Source organism: Microtus pennsylvanicus, chromosome 4, assembly GCF_037038515.1.
Source record: "Microtus pennsylvanicus isolate mMicPen1 chromosome 4, mMicPen1.hap1, whole genome shotgun sequence".
NCBI lineage: Eukaryota > Metazoa > Chordata > Mammalia > Rodentia > Cricetidae > Microtus > Microtus pennsylvanicus.
The window spans coordinates 22,664,970-22,687,878 of NC_134582.1; the positions used below are offsets into that span (position 1 = coordinate 22,664,970).

At 48.0% G+C, this 22,909-nt stretch overlaps 1 protein-coding gene across 1 annotated transcript in view; it reads right to left on the bottom strand.

The window, feature by feature from the left end:
- Positions 1–1,055: 1,055 nt before the first annotated feature.
- Positions 1,056–22,909, bottom strand: part of Apcdd1 (APC down-regulated 1) — a 30,035-nt gene continuing 8,181 nt past the window's right edge. Inside the window, exons 2-5 of the mRNA XM_075968492.1 lie at positions 19,050–19,233; positions 15,688–16,219; positions 4,508–4,829; positions 1,056–2,989 (exon numbers count right to left, since the gene is read on the bottom strand). Coding sequence (XP_075824607.1) covers positions 2,544–2,989; positions 4,508–4,829; positions 15,688–16,219; positions 19,050–19,233 — 1,484 coding nt within the window. The 3' untranslated portion in view covers positions 1,056–2,543. The remainder of the gene's footprint in view (positions 2,990–4,507; positions 4,830–15,687; positions 16,220–19,049; positions 19,234–22,909) is intronic.

The following is a 22,909-nucleotide window of genomic DNA, read 5'->3' on the forward strand; positions in this document are numbered from 1 at the left end:
ACCACCCTGTCTCATGCTCTGTTCCAGCAATGGCTTAAAGCCTAGCTAGCTGCAGCTGACCAACATGGTCTGCAAGAACCTTCCATGATCTCTGACTTTCCCCAGATCTAGAATTTACAAGCAGAATCACGTGTCACTGACTGAGAGGGAGACTTGCTGGGCCCTGAGGACTTAACTACGGTGTACTTCAAACTTGTTATATAAACGGAATATTCTAGGCTTCCTCAGAAAACATCTTGTTCCAGGCCAGGCACAGTAGACCTGGCCTGTCAGCCCAGCATTTAGAGGGTAAAGGTGGAAGGAGCAGGAATTCAAGGCCAATCTGAGACACGTAGTAAAACGCTGCCTTAAATGACACAGGAGCTGGGGTGGGGTGGGGGAGTTAAACCGTGCACTACTCTTGCAGAGAAGTAGAGTTTGGTTCCTCTCACCCACACTGGGTGGCTCACAGCCCCCTGGATCTCTGTGCACTCTGTGGGCATGTGTGCTCCACTACCTGCTCCACTATATGCACATAATCAAAACAAGGCAAATTTAACAAACAATAAACGAACAGAGCATCTTGGTCTTGACTTGTCGGTTTTGACCCTTGAGCCTGGAGGCCCTAGAAATCCTTTGAGCATTCAAGGTCACTGGGAATTCCCTATCAGCATGGGTCATGTGACCTTGTTCTAGTGACAGTGAATCTGCTATAACCAAGCTGAGATGAATGCCCATGGGAAATACATCAACACACTTTAGTGTGCTGGTGAATCGTGAATAAATGGATTTCTTTTCTCTGTAAAGACTTATATTACATTAGAAAGTGATCACGCAAACTTCACATAGACTCATCATTCATGCATTGTGTATGTGTTGATATCTATGCATTTGGGGTGGTATACGTAACATATTTAAAAAGCAGAAATAGGTGAGTCTAGAAGGAAGGCAGGGAACTAAGTGGCTATAAACCCAACTCCTGGACAATCCCTGAATTGTGTCTTAGCGTCAGTATAGGTTTTCACTTTGAAGACAGTATCAGTATCAATTAAATTGTCAAATAAGACATATTTTATGGGATTTCTTCCAAATTCTTTGTTTATTAAACTTAGTAGACATTAAGTTAGTATTTTCATTTTGGATAAAACCCCTCAAGTATGCACCGCGACTTAAAATATAATCTACATATAAAGCACTCTGGTACTCCATGCCATCGTTATAACTTAACACCACACGGAACGCTACTGCTCCATAAAGTGAATTCTTAAATACAGGATCGTGGCCTCCATGTCTGCTTCTCTCTGTGTCTCGGCGCCTGCCTGCATGGGTCCCCGTGAGCAATAGCACTTGGTGTCTATGGCATCAGTTGCGATAACACAAAGGAATGGGCGGCCATCCCCTCCTCCTTCCTAAGGACCGTGAAGCAGCTAACCCTGAAAAAGATGGCCCTGGAGCTCACAGCTGGGGCAGAACCAAGTAAAATGCAGAGAGGAAGCCGAATCAAACCAGTCTAATAATACAGTGACTTCTCATAAAGACTCCATGTTGCACAGAAACAGCCTCCAGCAGGTCCCCAGTGAGGACGAGTCCCACCCAGGCCTCTTTCACCAGTGAGCCACTGGAGTACTGAAAAGCTCTGTCTCCATGTGTGAGGACGGCATGGCGGAGGTGGGGTTCTTCTCCCCACTCCAACCACAGTGTGAGCCAGAAGACGGATGCCTCACCTGGAGAAAACCGCCACAGATGTTATCACTCCCGTGGCACTTAACACACCCTAGGTGCCCTTAGCACCGCTGCTTCTGACTGTCTGGGAAATGGGGCCCTTCTGAATTCTCCAACTGGACCAGTCTACTCCAGGGGTTAAGCAAGCAGCAGGCTATAATCTGAGTCACCAAAGCAAGTACATGGCACCCATCTTCGCTCAACAATTGAAAACTAGTGCTAGTAAACCCGGTCTAAATGACTTTGAAGATTTATAAACATCTCTCTACTCGACATTCTGAAAGTGGTGATTGGCATTAAGGCTGGACCAATGATTTAGCTGAACCTTGCACCCCCTCTTACGTACACATCGATAGCCATATCTCTTCTGTATTAATACACAGGGTCTTGATGGCAGTCCCAAGCCAACTCTTCACTGGATTCCAGTGTCGAAAACTTGAAGTGTGGAAGGGGATCGGAGAAATAAGAGAAGCAATGGCAGAGAAAGCTGCAGCTTGACATGTCTATGTTTAAAGCTCAGCTCAGAGATACACAGGGAAGCGGGAGGGACAGAGTTAAGAAGCTAGCTACCATCCTCGCTGCGGCTCCAACACACACTAGCTCCGACTTTCTGCAGACTTAAAGTGCAATCACTGCTATGAAGTTCTCAGGCCAGGGATCAGGCTGGAAGAAATTCAAAGCCGAAACTTCAAACACACTGCTCAGGACTCAGAGGCTGGAAGAGGGGACAGGGGAGAGACAATGGCAGATCTCAGGCATTCAAGTGCATCAAAAGAATCAATGTCTATTCTCTGTGTGAAGAAAAGTCATAAATGGTAGAGTCTTGCTTTAGAAAATATCTCCTATCGGAGGATGCTCCAATGTGGTAGAGTCCAAATGCAGGCAAAGGACGTAAGCATCAGGGGCCCAGCTGTCCTCCCTGCTGCCCTGCCAAACAGATGGGCCCGACTGTCGTCCAAGTCTTCAGCCCTTGGGGAGGAAGAGGCACACTGGACCAAGGGCATCTGGTACGAGGTTGCCCTCTTCTCAGGCCTGTCTGGACTGGAGCCATCGCTGGGCCTCTGGCCATTGAACAGCAGGTAGCGGCCCCGGGCATCTTGCTCCATTTTGAAGATCTCATATTCTGTGTGAGGTAGTTTGATGCCCAAAGCCACACAGCCATTGGTGTGTGTCACGTCCTGCTGGATACCCACTTGCCAGGAGCCCTCAGCCCCACACTCATTCCCGCTGAAGACATTCAGGAGGGAAGCTGTGGCTGCATCCATGGGCGTGACCTTCATATGATTCACTGTGGACAAGAGAGATATCCGTGACTCTCAGGGGAAAACTGGAATGCTGGGGAACACTGTCTCAACAAAGCTTTCTTTTTAAAACAGTCTGATTGCTTGCCCCCACTGACCACAGTAATCACAAGAGCAAGCTCAGCTGGGAAGTTTCATAGGCTGATCTGAATGGTGGTCACACCAGAGTCGGTCAACTCATAGTATCACATACTCTGAAGCCACAGCTTAACTACACAGCCTCATGGGGCTACTGCAGCAGATATCAGAAGCAACTCAGACATGGTGTAAGGTATAAGGAGTGTGTGCCTTGGTGTTGTGCAAGGCTCCTCATTTCACAGAAAGGACTAGAGAAACTTTGAGTTTTGGTATATCCAGGGAGTCCTGGACTTACTTCCCCATGAACACATAGGGATGGAAGTAGATTTGTGCAGAAAACATGGGTGACATTTGATGAGCCCATTTGTGAGTGTGATATATAAAGCATTCCTCTAAAGTGTTCTTTGGGATACATAACACCCTCACAAAATGTTGAATAAACTCAGGTTTTATTTCTAAGAAGAGGTCTTGAAGCATCTGATGGCCTCATATCAAACATGTATCTGCATTAGCATCTTCACAGACTAACATGGACCCATCAGCTGCGCATCTAAATGCAGCTATGCTGTGAACAAGAACAATATGGAGGAATAACTACAAGCCTCAGTTCTTTGTGGACCCTTAGGGTCCTCCCAAGGGGCTACACTTTGCATACAGCACAGTGGGATTTGGGGTGAGCAGACATTTTCTCCTTGGTTAAGTTTACAAGGCCAGTGTACAAGAGCAAAGTTCCTCATCAAAGGAGAGCAGCCATACTCAGGGCTTCCTTGAGGCAACCAGACAGCTCAGACTGCTGCCCTGGAGGGGTCACCCAGTGACTTAGCTTCCCTCATTGTTTGGTATTACAGGATTGACACTCCATTACAGACATTCAGACTTAACACTAAAGCAGCAAGACCTCCCTTGTGGTAGGGGCAGGCGCCTCCTGACCCCAGCTTCCCTGCTTGGGTGAGCAGTGCACAGCACGACCTTTCCCCCATGATGCTCTCGTCTTCAAGCCTGGGACAAGCGCTTGTGTGCAGCCCCAGCTCAGATTAGAAGTACCGACTCTTGAGCATCAAGTCGTAACTGACACCTGCTTCAGATTCCTCATTTAGGAAAAGTACCCAGCACACAGTAAGCCTGATGCTACCAGAGAGGCTGTTAGGCTCCATTGCAGACACATTCTTGACTCTCGCATTACAGAGGCCCGCATGATGGTTTGGGTCCCATTGTACCTGACTGTCACGTGGATGCCTGGTACTAGCCTGCTTGAATAGGAAGGAGATCAGATGTTATCGCCAAGGATGCTGCGAGGCAGTCATGGCTCTAGTCTCATCCCCAGCATCTCAAGCAGCAAAGACGCCCTCTCGCTGAGGTTTTGCCCTAACAAATGTCTCAGAGCTGCTCTTAAGCCGTGCTGTGAGAAGCAGGGACAGCAGACTTACCTTTGAACACAAACTCTGTGCCTCCCATGACCCTCGAGGAGAGCACACCGCGGCTGTAGCGGCCTCGAGCGTAGATGGTGAAGGTGGGGTGTTTGCAGACAGGGTCCGAGTAGTGGTAGTAATGGCCCTCCCAGGTATTATTGTTGTCGTGGAAGATGAAGTGGCGGGTGAGGAAGAGGACTTCAGGCCGCACCTCACAACGCTGGCTCACCCATTCCCCATGTAGGCCGATGGTCAGGTCTGCCTTGGGGGGCAGGATGGGGGGATGGTGTTCGTCAGAGCGGTAAATGATCCGGCAGGCTATGCAGGCATGGTTGTGGTTCTGCAGCAAAGAAACCAAGACATTTGGAGACTTCAGTTTTCCCATGAGCTCAGTATGCATACACATCCCTGAAAATGGGAGCAGGGAGGTTCACCAAGATTAGGACTGGACACTCAGGACACCATCACTTAACCCCCAAAGCAAATGGTTGTGAACCAGCATGTGTTTGTTGGAAATTGAACTCGGGACCTCTGGAAGAGCAGTCAGTGCTCTTAACCCCTGAGCCATCTCTCCAGCCCCACAATTACATTTTGTAAAGCAAGAAACTGCAAAATATGCTAAGGAAAACAGAGCTGTGACTATAGATGAGCGGAATCTCTGGGTCCCTTTGCTAAAGTGAATGAGGGAGGTACAGGAAGCAGACAGGAGGAAGTGGGGAGGTCTCTGGAGCATGTGCACGAGCTGTCCATGTGTGCCACGAGCCCGAGGTTCAGAGCTTCTTAGCTTTCGAAATGTCTGCTTCTCCAACCTTCTGCAGCTAAAGGTCCACAGAAAAGCCAGGCTCTCACTTCCAGGAGGCGTGCCCTGTGGGTGGTGTTTTCGCTGGTGTTCATAGATATCGCAGATGTGAGCTCTGATTACTCTACTTGCCTGGAGGCTTCAGAGCTGGCAACCAAAATCTCTGGCTATAAATCAGGAGAACTGGTCCTGGGCACAGCACCATGAGCCTGCCACCTAATCCACCCCACAGGATAACTGTAATCCAGGGGTCTTCTCCAAGTTTCTACTCCCTCAAAGTCAGGACAAGTCGTCGTCATCGTGTCCGTGTCCAACCCCCTCGTGAACAGAACATGGGCCAGGGCCTTTGATCTCAGTCCTCTTACCAGCAAGGCACAGCTCACGGGGACCTGCAGCCCCACACTCCCAGCCCATCTGTATCCAGGCCCATAATCACACCTTGATCCCTCCCAGGACAGGAAAACACTTGTTCTCAGCATTTTTCCTGCAGTCAAAAATTCACCTCCTTCACCAAGGTAGGCTTGGTGACTTGGCAATGGTGACAAGCTTGCCTTTCCGGAAGATTGTGGTAAGGGTGGGAGGGTAGGCAGCTGCCACCTGCCTCTTCCACAGCCCCACCAAGGGGAAACCCTGTACTCACTTGACCCCTTCATCCATTAGATGAGCTCAATTACAGCCTCTAGCAGAGAATGTGTCCTTTGTTCGGGTGATGTGTGGTTTGTAGATGGCGAGATAACTAGGGGTGCAGAGTTAAGGGGAAGGCCAAGCCGTCCCTGTCCCAGAGTCCAGGTGCATTTTCTGGCCGGGGTTCCCTGCAGAGAACCTCTGGGCACACAGGAGCATATGAACTGAGCTCTAGTCTGTGATCAGCAGACCATGGGGAGATAACAAGTACACAGCCCAAGGGAAACCAGTGCTGATTCTGGGCAGATAAGGGTAGCTCTGGCCAGACCCTGAAGGCCGAAGGCAGCCCCACTACCTGCCTCACAGCTGGAGGCCATGACAAGTCATTTATTTCTCTCTCCTTCAGCTTCCTCACTGACACACTTGGTGTCTATCACAAGGTACACTCTGGGACTCCTGTACAGAGCAGAGTATGGCAGAATATTATTACCACATTCACCACGACGCCAATTCACAATGGCACCAAGGCCCTGTCCAAGCACGGCGGTCTAAAGCACCTGCAGGTGGCCTGCATGCTCCAGAAAGAGGAGGCATCAGAAGCTGATGTTCAGTCAGGGTCAGAAATATGGACCCACAGGGTCTCCAATGGTCCACACAGAGCTGGGGCCCCTCCTTGCCACCATCTCCACAGCAAAGATGCTTTCTGCCTACTGTGCCCGCTCCCCAGCAGGTCCTGCCAGGTTCTGTGGGCTGAATCACTTACTTTCACCCATCCCAACCTCCACTTCTTCTCCATCCCACTCTTCACAACTTGAATTTCTGCATCGCCTGGGAATTTAGGGACATCCACTGTGCCTCCTTCACTTAAGGCCTTTCAAGAAAGTTAATTCTCAGTCCCCGAGAAGATGGGATTTTTCCCTTCAGCACTAGTCTTGGTTCAAGGAAAGCTCAGTGCTGATGGGAGAACATTGAAGATCAAGGCTTTTTAGTTCAACGGGAAAAGACTGTGTGAGGGGAGGGCACAGCTGTCACCCAGGCTGCTCCACAGTAGCACCATGAGAGGCAGGTTGGATATTCATGAGGAGCACTTCTTTAAGAAAAGGAGGCAGAAGTCTGGGACTCCACAAGGATTCTGCTGCCCTGTGGCTCCTCCAGATGAATGGCATCCCTGAGATAAACAGTTTCAGTTGGGCAGAAGAAAAAAGCAGGCTGGGCGTGTTTGAACCCGCGAGCCTATGGGATCTGGGTTTGTGTGCAGTGACCAGAAAGAGCCTGGCTCTTAAGCACGAGTGTTACCAAATTCTTAATCTGGTTGTTTTTGTTTTATTATGTTTATATATTATATATATAATAATAATATATAATATATATATAGGCTACAGTACTGATCATCTTAGTAAATTTTAAGTGCATAGTACTGTGGCATTAAGTACAGTCACATGGTTAGGTGGCCACCACCACTGCCTATTTCTAGAACCTTCTCATCTTCCCTAACTGAAATGACTTTCCATCTTTCCCTTTCTTAGCCCCGGCAACCACCCTTCTACTTTCTGTCTTTGAATATGACCGGTTACAAGGAGACTCACACAGTATTTGCCATTTTGTGACTGGCCAATGTCATTAGCAAATGTACTGTAGGTTCAAACATGCTGTGGCATATTTCAGAAAGCCCTTCCTTTCTAAGGCCTAATCATTCCATGCAGAGACACAGACCATGTAGAGACACATGCTGTAGCATGTTTCAGAAAGCCCTTCCCTGCTAAGGCCTAGTCATTCCATGTAGAGACGCATTTTGCTTATCAGTTACTCTGTTCGGAGACACATAAACTGTTTCCCACCTTTTCGCTTCTATGAATAACACCATGAACGTGGTTGAATGCCTATGTATTTGCATTTCTCTTTCAATCTTTTTGAGTATCTGCCTTGACTTAAAAGAGCCACAGCGTATGGTAATCCAGTGTTTACTTCTCAGAGGAACAAGCCTGTGTCCCACAGTCGTTGCACCATTTGACCCTTCTATCAGCAAACTAGAAGAGTTCCAATTCCCCTACATCCTTGCCAACATTTATTTTCCACTTTCCCCCCCTTTGGTAACAGCTGTCCCAATGGGCAACTTGGTATCCTATTGTGGTTTAAATTTATACTTCCTTAACTATTCGATAAAGAACATACCTGTTATTTGTATGAATTCTTCGGAGGAAAGCCTGGTTTGCTCCCCCAGTCCCATTTAAAACAACTTTGCCGTTACCATTAAGCGACCAAAGATGTCATAAGCAGAGGCAGTGTTTTTGGCCTCCATGGAGAGAGATCAACAAGGTGACAGTTTTAGTCATGGGTGTGTAAGGAGATACTTTTGTTTGTGAATTAAACTTTAACAGTGCTTTTCATAAATTCTCATACTCTTCGGCATGAATAAAAATTAAAGGCACCTATAGCAGTAATTTCACAGGAGCAGGATGCAAAGCCTGCCTGCTGTGTTGCTCTACAGCCCCTTTTCTAGGGTGGTTTAATGAGAGAGCCTTTAAAGATGAGCAGATAAGAGCTGCATTTGGAGACTTTTTCAAGTGAAAGTTGATTTACACCCCTGACTTGCTGTACACTTGAGAAGTATCTTTTCCTGAGCTCACGGGCTTGGCTGTGTACGGCTCCATTTCCCTCCAGGCTAGCAAGGGCTATTTAAAGTCAGGGATTCTGTGAGCACATGATATGAAGGTTCAAATCAGAGGAGCCAGGAGATGTTTCCTTGCTGCTATTCTTTACACCCACTATGAAAAGCTTTAATCTAGGGACCTAGGGCGCTGTGGAGAGGCAGAGTATTTGTCCGGCATGTAAGTGATTCTGGGTTCCGTGCTCGGCATCAGGGCTGGGGTGTAGACTTAACTCAAGAGGGCTGGAGCTAGAAATAAGCCCCGTGCAAGTGTTCTCTGAAAAGAGGAACTGGTGTTAAAAATGGGAATTGACCTCGTAGCCCCCTAGTACACTGCGCTGCTGGCAGGGAGCAGGGTTTGCCTCGTCTGCACGCTGCTCCTGGGCAGCAGGTTCAAGAACTGCAGCCTGAGCATATGGACACGGGACTTGGGGCTTCTTAAGCTTTCCACCGTCCCAGTGGGAACCTCAGCGCAGCTAACCAAGGTGCAGAGAGAGAATGACTTAGGCCAGATGACCCTCATGAACTTGGCTCTCTAATTTGGTCCTGGGGCTTGTGGAGTGTGGCCTTCATCTCCTTCAGCTCTTAGGCCTGAGGTTCCGCAAACAGCAAATGTCCCCTCGACAAGGACTACAGCCCCATGGAAAAGGCTCTGGGGCTGATGACTGATGGGGGCTCTTGAGGCTTCTCCTGTTTCCTGCCAACATTTATTTCGGGAGGGTTGGTCAAGAGCATCTGCTGACAGTGCCCACTTGTTTCCACGGACTTCCCGGAATGGAAGAAATTACTTGAGAAGAGCTTGTGAAAGATCAATCAGAGAAGCAGGCTGGACACAGCACAAGCCTTCAAAGCAGCAATTCTTGGCTAAAAGTTTTTTGTTCAAGGAGAGAAACGGGAGTAGATGATGGAAACTTCCTTTCCATTGGAGCAAACTTCCTTTGCTCCATTGCATTAAAAAAAAAAGTATTCATGATTCTCATACGGAATAACCATAAGTAAGCGATGGCAGCCATAGTCTCCGGTGAAAGCTCTGCTTGCAACGGCAATTTGCAGTGGGCTGGGTGACATTTCTGTTGCGTACAGTCTCATATGAGCACCCTCCCTGGCGTCTGCTCTCAGGCCAAGCCCAGAGAGCTCTCCCTCACATTTCCCAGGTTAACTGATGAGGCTCCAGATGGACAGACTGACAGGGAGAACGCTGTCACAGGATAGGTGAGAAGGAGCTGAATGACAGAAGTCACATTTGTCCACCTGGAGAGATGCTGTCTGTGGGGGCAACATCAACATCCCGCAGTGCTTCCTGGGTCTGGATTCAGAGTCAGGGTCATGGTCAGGGATAAGGACACTCGCTGCACTTGAATTTGAATTTCTCAATTTCTGTATGTGTACACACACATGAAATCAATAAATGTAATGAATAAATCTAGATTCAGATTCTAGACCGTGACCCCTGGTTCATTTAGATCCCTTAAAGGGGCCAAGATGACGCCGCTGTTCACAGAGGAAGCATCTTTGCCTGCTCCCCCTCCTGTCTCCCTAGCTGCTGAGACATACTTTTCAAATGGCCAATTTCCTGCTTCTTGGGGGTTTCACTCTGGCCTCTCAGTGTTCTTGCCTTTTAAGGGATGAAATGTTTACCGCTTGCATTGTCCCTGACAACAAATCTTTCCTAGCCTGCGAGCTCCTTAAATAAAGCAACCCTGCATGCCTGTTTGTCTGCCAAAAAATCTTCCGGAGGAGTCAAGAAATAACAAGATCCGTATCGGCAACCAGGGCGTGGCCGCAGCCCTGCAGCATAGCCACGGTGTGACCCTCACCATGGTCAGAAGCCCCAACGTCCAGTTCTGGGTCTGTATCTACTGTCAAGCATCTGCTGCTGAGTGAACACCTTGGCCCAGTAGGGGGAAGAATTTTCTTTAGGAAAATTTACCTAAGAATGGCTGGGGAAACTATCTCAGGCCATGACTCTCCAGATCTGAAGCTTTGCACCATATCCATCTCCCATCATCTCTGCAAGGCCTTTTTCCTTTCACAACTCTGGCCAAAGAAAGGGCACACAGGGTCCTTCCCTGAGCTAGTGTTGATGTGGGATGGCCTTCTGTATGTGTTACTTTTATTGACTAATGAATAAAGCTGTTTGGCCAGTGGCTTAGCAGAGTAAAGCCAGGTGGGAAATCTGAGCAGAGATATAGAGAAAAAGAAGGCGGAGTCAGGTGAGCTGTCAGCCAGCCACAGAGAAAACAAGACATATAGAAAATGAGGTAATGCCATGACCACGCGCCATGTGGCAACGCATAGACTAATAAAAATGGATTAATTTAAGATGTAAGAGCTAGCTAGAAATATGCCTGAGCCGTCGTCTGAACAGTGTCGTAGTTAATATAGTTTCTGTGTGATTACTCAGGTCTGGGTGCCTGGGAAGTGAAAGTGCAGTCTCCGTTTACATAGTGTCCTGTCTTCTCGCCCAGTAATCTCACTGCATGGACTCAGGGTCCTAACAACTAACCTAGCCTGCAGCAGCAATGGGCTGAGAAAGTCTCCTGCCCATAGAGTCCGCTCCAGGCCCTCTGATGTCATCAATACCAGGAAGTTTCATGGATCGCCTGTCCTTTTCACACACAGTCAGCCCTCTTCATGCATGAGCTTTTATCTGAGGATACATTCAAATGCAGACCACAACACTGCGGGGGAAACACCGCACCCGTACTGTTTCTGCTTGCTGAATCCTGAAGGATAGTTTATACATACTCGCATCATCTCAGAGACTGTAAGTCCACCAGTGATGGTTTGAAGTCTAAGGGAGGTATACAGAACATCTATGCACACACACTCCACGTCACAGGAACTGTGCTGTCTTGGAACCGATGCCGTGCAGACAAAAGTCAGCGCCTTGTAGAAAGCCACGATTCTCAAAGGAGACTGAATTACAACGTGATGCTGGTTCCCAGCCTGACTTCTGTTGAACTGGAGAGTGTGTCAGAGCTCTAGCCCTTTTCTTCCTCTGTAGGGGTCAGGAGCTGTGAAGGCCTGATGCCGCCCTCTCTCCCACCCCTAGGTAGCGACACGGTTAGAATATTTAAGACAAGCAATGCTTGGGGGTTGCTTTTAGACAGCCCCTTTGATTTATAATCCTATGGATGAATCCATGGAGAATTCTGGAGAATGATCAGTTCCATCTGCTTAAAAGTCTTGCCCTTTCTAAGGCTCCTGGCAATGATTTGCTTTTAGGAGTCTATCACTGTACTTGAACTTGGGTGTACATTCCAACTACATGGCTCTAGTGAATCGAGGAGGAGGGCGGCGCTGTGCTGAGGTTAAACTCCCACTTGGAGCATCTTTTTAGGGGTTATTTTAGGCCACCTTGATTTTTCTTAATGAAGAGTAGCCAATTTCCTGCTGACAGAACTCCCCACACACCTGAGTCCGCAAACAGCATTGATTTGCCAGTGGACTCAGAGCCTCAGCGAAGCTGTGTAAAGCCTAGAAAAACAAGTTGACTTGAAGTTTCTATTTTTACATGGTGTCCTGTTTCCACAGGGGCTAAGACCAGTGGTTTCAAACTCAATTTAGCATTAAACTAATTTTCAGCCAGGTCTCCATGGACCAGCAATTAGGGGGAGACAGGGAGTTCAAAGCTAGAGATTCCAGGGCCCCCTGCACACAGACGTGTGTGTGTGTGTGTGTGTGTGTGTGTGTGTGTGTGTGTGTGTACTCTTTGAAGACACTCACTCCAGGACTCCAGGCTACTTCCTGTCCTGGGCCAGACAGCCACAGCCAGCCCAGACAACCTGCTGCTGGAATGTCCCATGGGCACAAGCAACTGGGCTTTACCACGTCCAGAGACTAGAATAATACCGGCCAAGTCCATTCACTTTTCCTCTTGGGGAAGGATCTAAAAACTTCCTGAGGGGCATCACTGTGCACTGAGGCCAAGAGGCACAAGGCAAGGGACAACAAGAAAAGAATGGGCCCTTTCACAGCCTTGCAACCATTCTGGCTGGGCAGCCACAGTGGTCCCACAGCATAGGTCTTCCTGGGCTTCCGGGGAAGCCTACGCCTTTCTCTCAGTGGGCTACAGTTATTTATCCACGGCTTCACCATTCCTTAAACTTCTAGCAGGGCTTTTTCTTTATTTGAATTTTAATTTTGCATGGCAGTGGTGTTTAGGTTCTACAAGACCATGGAACAAATTACAGAAGACAGCTAAAGGAAGCCTCAGACCCCCACCTCCACCTGTCTTCAGAATTCATCGCTAGGTTCCCCTTCCTCACACCCTCTGCTCCTCCCTTTCTTCAATTATTAGTTTCATACAAATGACATCACCTGAAACATGCTACTCCTCCCCTTCCTTATCCCTGTTATGAATTACATTCTGGATAAACATCACTTCCTCAAGATCTTCCACCCTTCACGTTTCTGGAATCTTGGACCCGGACCTGGGGTTTGAGGAGCCTGATTCTTGGGAATCTGGAGAAATTCTCCCACAGCTGCCTCATCAGAAAGGAAGGAGAAGACAGGAGGAAGTGTCTCGTGGCGGGCATCAGAGAGCGCTTGCACATTCTCCGGCCAACAAAGCCTCATTTCTCCAGGAGCTGCCAAGCCAGCAGGGCTCCTCTCTCCAGCCCAAGGAGACAGGATAGACAGCACCCTTACAGTTCCTCCACGGCACAGGAAAGAAGTGCAGGGCTTCTAGAGGGTCAGGTAAAGAGCGCTCACCCCGACTGATGCCAGCAAGACAGCTGTGTTCTAGGACTGGCTCCCATTTCCAAATTCCACATGCTTGCCAATTTATCCAGAGTTCAAGAAAATATTTTAACCCTTTAGAAATAAAAACTCCCCTAAAGAAGGTCAGCATCGTGCCTGTCACCCTGAAATCGCATGCCAGGACTGGATGACGGGCTCTGAAGGAACCCCCCCCCCCCCCCACACACACACAGGAGCCACATCAGATAGAACCTGACCAGGGAGGAGCATTGACCAACGGAAGGGTCCTCCTCAAGCATAGACTGCAGCCAGTAGGTAAGAGATTCACCCAGAGACCTCCACAGCCTGAAGGCACAGCAGAGAAAGTAGGAGGAAGAGATTCAGGTAAGAGAGGTGGGGGAGGGGGCAGGAAACAAAAAACAATTCTCCTTCTGACATTTAAAAGGAGCTTAAGACATCAAAGAGCCAAAGTGGGCACATGCTGGCAAGGAAACAGAACCAGGCCCTGGGTGTGCAAACAGTGGCATGAGGTCAGATGGGGGGCAGACAGCCTGACCTGATTCTACCCCTCACTACTGATGGGATGGGATTGCTGCTGTTACTTTGGGCTTTTGCTTGTTTTCCAGATAACTTAGCCTTATACTGTAGCTTAGGCTGGCTCTGGTATTCAATATCCCACAATGTCGCCCAGGCAGACCCCTCCACTCTCCTGCCTCAGCCTCTTGAGTGCTAGGATTACTCATGAGCCGACACACTCGGCACACAGCTGCTCTTCTGTTCTCTGGAAAGCCCATGGCAGGGATGAGGGAGTTGACAATGGCTCTGCCTGCTTGGCAGATTGCCACCACGGTTTGGAGTAACAGACCAGGCACATGGTCTGTTAGGGTGGGGTTAGTGGACACCCCGGACCACTTACAGTAATGATGCATAACGACAAGTTGGTTCATTTTCATTCTAAGGACATCTCACAGGTAGGTGTGACGTTCCCTTCCCTGCCCCTATTTCTAATGCGGTTCTAAGCGAGATGGTGTGCACCTGTGAGGCCTAATGCAGTGTATAGATAAGGCTACCAGCCAGCCAGGACTCAGAACAGGGCTGGAAGCTAGCAGTTATTCTTCACGTCCCTTAAAGATCTGCTGAAGCCTGGCCTAGGAAGACACCTCCAGCAGCTGGCAGCACCCTGGTAATCAGCTCCTCCCCGCGCCACCTGTACTGTGGCTCCCACACACAGAAGCGGCAGAGCTTCAGGCCCCTCGCTCATCACCGTAAGAGAATCCCAGACATTTCTCAACTACAGGCTTCCCTTGCCTCTTGGGTACTCCTGAACACTAAGGGTGGAGCCCAGGAGACCTGCTTCCTCTTCCTTAAGGGAAGGAGGCTGCAGGAGCCCCGCCGAGTCCTGGTGCGGAATTGTCCACGGCACGACAGCACAGCCCCAGAGAGTCTTGCACATAGCTCGCACACAGGGCAGAATTTTCGGTTTTCATAACAAAACTCCATGACGTGAGCTGACAGGGAGCTGCCGCATCTCCAGCGGAGAAGATCCTGGGATGACTGATGAGGGGTGAGTAAACTCTATGAATACCATGAAGAAGACCTTAGACAATGAGTAAAAGCCAGCCCGAGCTCCGTGTTTTAGACCCGCCGTTCTCAGCACTGTTCCACCGAGGCTGATTCGCATGACTGGGGAGCCCTATAGAGTAAAACCCCTGATGCCTCCACCAGGCTTGACTCTGCTCCTCCCAGCCCAGAACTCCACAAACGTCTGAGTGGAAATGAATGAGTGACTCACTGACTGACATGATTCGGAGCTTAGGGGAGGAGACAGCTTGTGAATCCCAAATATTAAAAGACCACAACTCAATAAAGGAGCATTCTAAGGCTTAATGGCTTCCTACCCTCCTCAGTCCACCTTCTAATCACAGCGGCTTCCCAAGTCATTTAAAAAAAAATGGGAAGAACTCGGGTCTAGAAAGAAGAGATTTGGTTGGAATGTTGGCACTGAAATCCACCTGACCCCTTAGGACCTTAGAGGGCCATGGTAGCGTGTCTCAGGAGGCTTCTAGTGCTAGGGTGTGTGGTGTTGATGGGAGTCTTTTGCGGCATGTTGTCATGGTACCCTTCATGTTCCTCATGGTGTCCTCTGGGCTGCAGTTCTGAGATTGTTAGCGTTATTTGTCATGAACACCCCAACTACCCCCCAGAACACAAAACAAGTGGGTGGCAGTCCCAGGACTCCCAGCTACATGTCACTTCCCAGCATCCCACACTTCATTTACTTTCCTGAAATACCTCCTCTGCGAGATAGAACCCTACATTCCTCAGGTCCCCTGGGATCTCCCTGACTTGCCCCATGGGCCACCTGTTTTCCTTAGTCCAGGGAATGCAGACTCTGCAGGACTCTGTGGTTAGGTGGGTGGATACCTTGGCATTCTGCAGGGGAGGCTGGTAACTGGATGGCCGGTAGAACACCCTCTGGGTAGCATCGGTGTGGATGTCGCCCAGGAAGAGCTCCTCCACCAGGTGGTCCAGGTTGTGGTGGGGATATTGTTTCTCCACACGGATGAGCTGCAGTTCGTGCATGGCGAAGTTCACGGCCTTGGTGCACTCGTGGCTACTTTCCTCTTGCCACAGGTCATAGGCTGTGTCCTGTACCCAGAGACTACCAGGAGCCAGGAAGCCTGGGCAAGTTCGGTTCACCAGTCGGCTGAGTTGTTCAGCAACTGCCTCCGTATGGCAGATGACTTGCACGCCATGAAGCTGATAGTCGGCCTCGGTGCCCCCGCGGATGATCCAGGATGCCTGGCGCAGGCGGATCTTGCCTCGGATGATAAGCGTATAGGTGGGGTTGGTACAGCGGTTGCTGCCATAGTAAAACTGGTAGGCCTTGAAGGTGTTATTGTTGTAGAATCTGTAAGACCTTGTGATGAACTCTGGCCCCGACCTCACTTCACAGCTGTTGAAGAAAAGAACAGGTAAATCTTGAGTAAATCCAAGGGCACGTGGAAGAGAGTAAGCCTGCGAAAAGTCAATCTATTGAACATTCACCACAACTTAGGTATCCTGTCTGATGACCATCCACATCTGGAGAAACTGAGGCAAAAGAAACATGTTCAAGATCACACACACATATGCACACACACGCGCGCACACTCACAAAAAGCCAAGTGCTAGAGCCTGACCAGGAATCTAGACAATTCAGCCTCCGCAACTGACCCTAACTATTCTCATCTAAAAGTTTCTCACTCTTCGTATGTGAGAAGAAACAGGAACTTCGCAGGGAAGTTCCCTTCTCACGGGATAAGAGGGGACAGTGTGCTGCTGGTCTGTACAAAGAACAGCTACCTGGTAGATCAAAAGGATTCAAGAACATTTCAAATGACGGACCTTGTCTAGGCTGGTATGAGATGCCCTTTGTCCTGAAATGGAAACTTGGCAGTACTGGAAGTTTGCTCTTCTAGCCACTCAAAAGTATTATTCTCTTGGTGGGGGAAAAAAATAAGGCAACTAAGTGGGAGCAAAGCTAACATAATAAGAGAGACCAGGATTCCTTGGGTTTGTGTTGGTTGACAAAGGAGAACTGTCCCTAGATAAAAGCTAAGCTCCCAAGCCAGAAACTTGTGACTGGGTCTACAGAGCAAAATAGCTCATGGGCTCAGGGATATTTTAACATGGTTTGTCCTCAGTCCATATAGACACAGCAGAACCTGCATCAGCGGAGGGAGGGGATTCCTTGATTTATTGCCCAGAGTTTGACTATGAAGTGGGTCAGACCTGGTCTTCCCAGTGCCGACTCAGCTCATCAGAATCCTGCCTCTGCACATCAAGAACTCTGAGCCGAGCTGACAGACAGCATGGCTAAACCAAGCAACCGGGATAAAATCCCAAACACAGGTGCTTCTTAAAATCGTCAACAGTTTCGACTTTGAATTGGCAGACCAATGAGCAGTAACTAGTACTTTATATGGGTACTTCTGTTGTGTAAATATATCCATTGATGTTGAATAATGCCTTGTGGATATAAAACACATAATTCTTTGAGCACTGGCCACTGGAGGCAAAAGAAAGAGGCAAAGACTACTCTAGGCTTTTGACCCCAAGAAACTGGAGTTTAGTGTGAGCTGTGCTGGGGGTCAGTGGAGGCAGAAGTGGGAAGACCTCGTCTTTTTCATTTTGTTCTCTTAACCTCAGCATCAACAGCCTGTGGAGTCTCCCTCCTGAACTCAGTGTATCTCAGACCAACCATCTCTCCATTGCTCCCCCATCCCTTCACTTAAGCCATCGTCAGCTCTAGCAAACATGCGCAAGGCTCTCACTAGTCAGTCCTGGCTTATGGCTGCTCCCATTCATTTGCCACAAAACAGCTGGAGTACCCTTTAATAAAGCCAAATCTCATTTTAAGCATGGTCCAGGCATGACATCATTCAATCACTTTCGAGTTTTCCTAGATTAGAAGACCTGTTAGCTGGACACAGGGGCACATACCTGCATGTAGTCCCAGCTACTTCTGAGGCTTAAGCAAAAGGATCACCTGAACTCAGGAGTTCAAGCTTAGTCTGGATAACACAATGCAATGTTGTCTCAAAAAAAAAAAAACCCAACACAACACCACAACGAGAAAAAGCCTACCCCAGATCAAAAACAGTAACAAAAAGACCTATTCTGAAAGATAGTTCAGAGCCACCTGCAAGGAGCTAGGTTGCAGGTCTGGGGTCAGTGAGGTCTCCAAGGTGGTCAGGCCATGCTTACTCTGCATCCAGCCATAGCTTGGCTTGTTTCTCTACATAGATAATTCTTCCTGCAGGAAGAGACTAGATGTTCAAATAAGGCTCTCTCACATTCTCCTGTACCTGCTGTCATTCCCCCCTGCCTCCCTGGGTCCCTCTGTAAAACATCTGATAATAGAGACAAAGTCTGTCTGAGTCACCACTATATACACCAAATACACACAACTGCTTGGCCCACACAGCCGTCTAGTAAATAACTACTTTTGGATCATAATTTTACATTTAAAATTTATATGCAAAGAATTTATCATAGTTATTTTAAGAGACACATTTTTAGGGGGGGAAAGCTCAATGTCATCATTTAATTGAATTTCTTTTGTCTTACATCCATTCGTGTTTGGTTATTTTCCCCAAGGTCTCTGGAGGCTGCTATCCATATCCCAGGAACTGTGTATAGGGAGGAGTCATCAGATCCCAGTTAGTCTTATAAATGCTCAACAATTTAATGGGTAGAAAGAAAATCGCTGATCTGCCTCTGGGCTATTTTTAAAAGCTCTAATGGAAGATAAGCCAGAGCTCAAACTGGGATTAATCTCAGCTTCACAACACAGTGAAGAATCTAAGAACTGGCTAGCGGAGGCAGCTCTTAGCTTACTCCCAGCGCCCTGAAGCCATAGATTAAGTTACCAGAATATGGCGAGAATATTTAGACCATAAGAAGCTTTGCAGTCATGTTTCAGGGCTGGTGAAACACAGACGCTTAATTTCACTTGCTAATGGTTTCTCTTTATATGCAAGTGGTCCCACCGAGTTCAGTAAACAAGGATCTATTCACTCGTGCTGTGCAGTTAGCAGTGCTATGATACCACTGCTGCTTTTGGCATAAGATTTCTACAGCTCGTAGTTCTGTTTGCTTAACCAACCATCATTTCCAAGGGTTTCCTGGTTCTTAGTTTCTGCATATTGCACGAAGCCAGCATCGAAACCCACCAGAGGGTCTTCCATAGACCCCACTCCCAGACTGCCCTCTCCCCTTCCTATCTCAGCTCCAGCTCTTACCCTGTGGACACCCAGTGGCCCTCAATGGTTGGCGGCATCTGCACAGTGATCCGTGCACCATTGTGGAGGTGCTTGAGCATATGGTGGCACTGTGACTCCTTGAAAGCCCTCCAGGCACTTTTCTCTAAGGACCGAGGATGTGATCTGCTGTCTGGATGAAGGAGGGCAGAACCCTCTCCCAGCCCTGAAAAACAAAAGCAGAAAGTAAGCAAAAGAGACAGCAGCAGGCCTGAGTAAGGTAGACAGTCGTGTCTATAGCTGGGAGTGATGGCTGGGGCAAAAGCATGCTTACTCCCCCAGGCTGCACACGGGGCTCATGCCAAAGTAGGGAACATACTAGGAGATCATTTCCCAGGTAAAAAACAGAGCCTGTGAGCACCATAACAGAGCTTGCTTGGGGCCACCCAGTGAGCTCTTTGCAAAGCCAGAGTTCAGGTGCATTCACCTAGGTTTCTTGGTCTTCACAAGCACCTGCGTGGTAGAGCCATGAGTAGACCTTAGGAGGTCAAATTAAGAGAGGCACATTCCAGAACAATGATTCTCTGACTTCCCAATGCTGTGACCCTTTAACATACTTCCTCGTGCTGTGGTGACCCCTCAACCACAAAACTATTTTCATTGCTACTTCATAACTGTAATTTTGCTACTGTTATGAACCATAATGTAAATATCTGTGTTTCCTGTTGGTCTTAGGTGAACCTTGTGAAAGGGTTGTTCCACCCTCCAAAGGGGTCTCGACCCACAGGTTGAGGAACACTCTTCTAGAGGCACTGAGAAAAGAGGTGGGGTTGAAGGGAAGTGGCGGGAAGGGGTGTCAAGAAGGGAGCCTTCACAAACTGACAAATTTAGGTGCAGGACTAGAAAAAGCAAAGAGACCAACACTGGTGAAAACATAGCCTGGAAGATGTGGAAAGAGAAGGGGCCAAGAGACAGCTCTGAACCCTGGCAGGGATCTGCTCCTTGGCCAGCCTCCCATATGCTATACTGAGTCACATATTATCTGGCCACCACAGACTCCAGATGGATGCCCTTGTTATGGTTTGTCTAAAGGCTTATGAATTAGAATCTTGGCTTTCAGATTCAATGTTAAGAGATGGCCAGACCTTTCAAGAGGTAAAGTCCAACAAGGGGTGTCAAGGTCATTGTGGGTGCCACTCTTGAAACCAGCAGGCTGCTCACATTCAGATAGCTGCTATCCGTGGGTCCAGTGCTCAGAGGATGGGGTGAACTCTCAGGGCACAGTCCCAGCAGTTAGAAGATATAGGCCTCTGTATATGAACTCTCAGGGTTTTCTTTGTAAAATCCTGCACTGTTGACAGAGCAACTGCTTCTACGCCCCAGCTCTCTTCAAACACAGTTGGGAGCCACAATGTGGAGGCTCCTAGGGGCACTAGTCAACTAATAGGAGATTCCTGACCTAAGCTGGTGGCAATATGTCATGGTTTGAATATGGAATGTCTCCCTAAGGCTTATGGTTTGAAATGTTTTCTCCCCAGTGGGTGGCATTATTTTGGGAAGCTGTGGAACCTTCAGGAGGTTGAGCCTATCAGGGAGATGTAGGTCACTGGGGATAGGCATTGGAAGGTTACAGGCTGAGCCCTGGTGTCATTGCTTTCTGCTTTCTAGTCAGCCCCTGCTCCCACCACCATGAACTGCGCTTCTCTTCTTTACTTTCCTTGCCATGAAGGATGGAGCCTCTCTGACAGAAGGAGCCAGAACGAAAGCATTCTCCTTTGCTGTTGTCAGGCATGGTGATTACAATGGGGGCAAATGCTACTAGTACAGTCTAAGGCCAACACCACTGCTATGGCCTGAGCTGCTTGCAGGCGATAATGAAAAGCAGACAATTGTTGTATAGTGACATCATTATTTAGTCATAGTCATGAGTCAAGGGCCTCCATTTCTATGTTTTCATGGAGGGAAGGTGCTTCCTCTAGCGATGCTCCTAGCACCACTTTCCATCTCACTTGTCCTCTCCCAGATGGGTGACCTGGGCAATGGAGGAAGAATCATGCTGCCTAAACTCAGACATTGCTTTCTTTCACTAACCAGCCTGTTAACAAAACATCACACACACACACACACACACACACACACACACACAGACACACACACACAGCTGCTGCTCAGATGTGGCACTGAGCCAGGTAGGAAGTCTGATGAGTCAGGAGTGAATTGCTGACAACGCTGAACTCTGTGATGGACACCATCTACACTGTGTGCACTCATGGAGTATTTACCACAATTCTGATCATTCAGTCCTGATCATTTTGATCATATTGATCTTCCATTTGGTTGTGAACTATTGTAGGATGCAAAAGTGCCATGCGTCATACCTCTACCAACTCCAACAGTTATAGTTAACCCAATGGCATTAAACATTCCTACATGTCCCTTGTTAGGCAATCAAAGAATGAAATGTAATATAATCTGCTATCTGGTGGGCCAATAATATGATCAATTATAACACGACTAGCTTCAAATAGATCTTAATCAAAGTCCGGAGGCATGAGAGCTGGAGAGGATTCTATTTGAAATGTGACTCCAGCATTCAATAAAAACGCCAACATCTCAGTGGTGACCAAATTATGTTCTAAAATTTGATTTTCAAACTCCTTTACACTCTATGCATGCTTTATCATAAACTCCTGGCTAATAAAAGCCAGGAGTGCAAGGGATGGGGGTGAAGTTGCCTGAGCTGGGCAGCTTAGTTTAAAACTAGGTTTGCTGCTTACAGAATTTTATTCAACCCCAGACTTCAATGGCGGTTGAGATGCATTATTATTTATTACCAGAGACAAAACACTTGCATTTAACAATGACATAATGCTTCAACAATGCCCATGAATCATTCACAGGAGCCTCAGATGGCCTCAACATTTATCTGTTCAAGGAGACTTGGAATTTTCCTTTGGCCTTTAGGGGCAAATGTTTATTTGTCAAGTGTTTATATACAAAACACAAACACAGCCTTATATTTTTGCGGGCATCCTCATTTTCAAGCCACTAAATACGTTGGGTGAGAAAATATGGAATTGTAGTTATTCTCCCCATGATAAATGTTTGCCCCATTGAGGACAAATTAACACCCTTCACGGTGGTTTCCTTCTCATGCTCTGAGAGTTAATTATCAGCAGCTTATAAGAGAGAGAGTGTGCATGCTGACTCAATAGTTTACCTTCTGATTTTCAAAACCAACCTACTTGCAACTAAATTCAAAACAAGGAATACACGATGCCTACACAGGAAACAAGAATGGGGGAAAAGGGAATACTTCTGTCCAAGTCACCACAGGCAAAAACAATGTTATGGATCAGGAGTTTAGCCCAGTGGCAGAGTCTACCACTCTTCCTAACTGATACCTATAGACCAAAGAGACTGTGATCCCCATCAGCAGTAAGATGCACACTCACTACAAAGATCTTAAAGCAGAACAAAGGGAGGGAGGGCATCTTGCAATTGAAATACACTTTAGGTTGAGGAACTCGCACAAATTACTCAACCCCTCTGAGCTTCGGCCCACTTATGTGTAATAAGCACACAATGCCACTCCTCTTGGACTTGGTCTAATTTAGCACAGTGCATGTTATGCACTGTTAGCACTGCTACTCCAGGTAATAATAGCACTCTCAAGCCAATCTCAAAATCTCTCTCCTAACAAACAGTTAATGGTGGCCCAGAGCTGGCCTCTCTTGGAGCTCTGAGGAAAACCAAGTACTCAGAACTAAGCCTCAGCTGGCAAACACCATTCTATGATGATTCTACAGAAGGGAGCAAAGGGTGGGGCTGGCAGCCTGTGTTCTATAACGATTCCAAAGAAGACATCAGGGAGTGGAACACACGGCACCATGCACATGGTT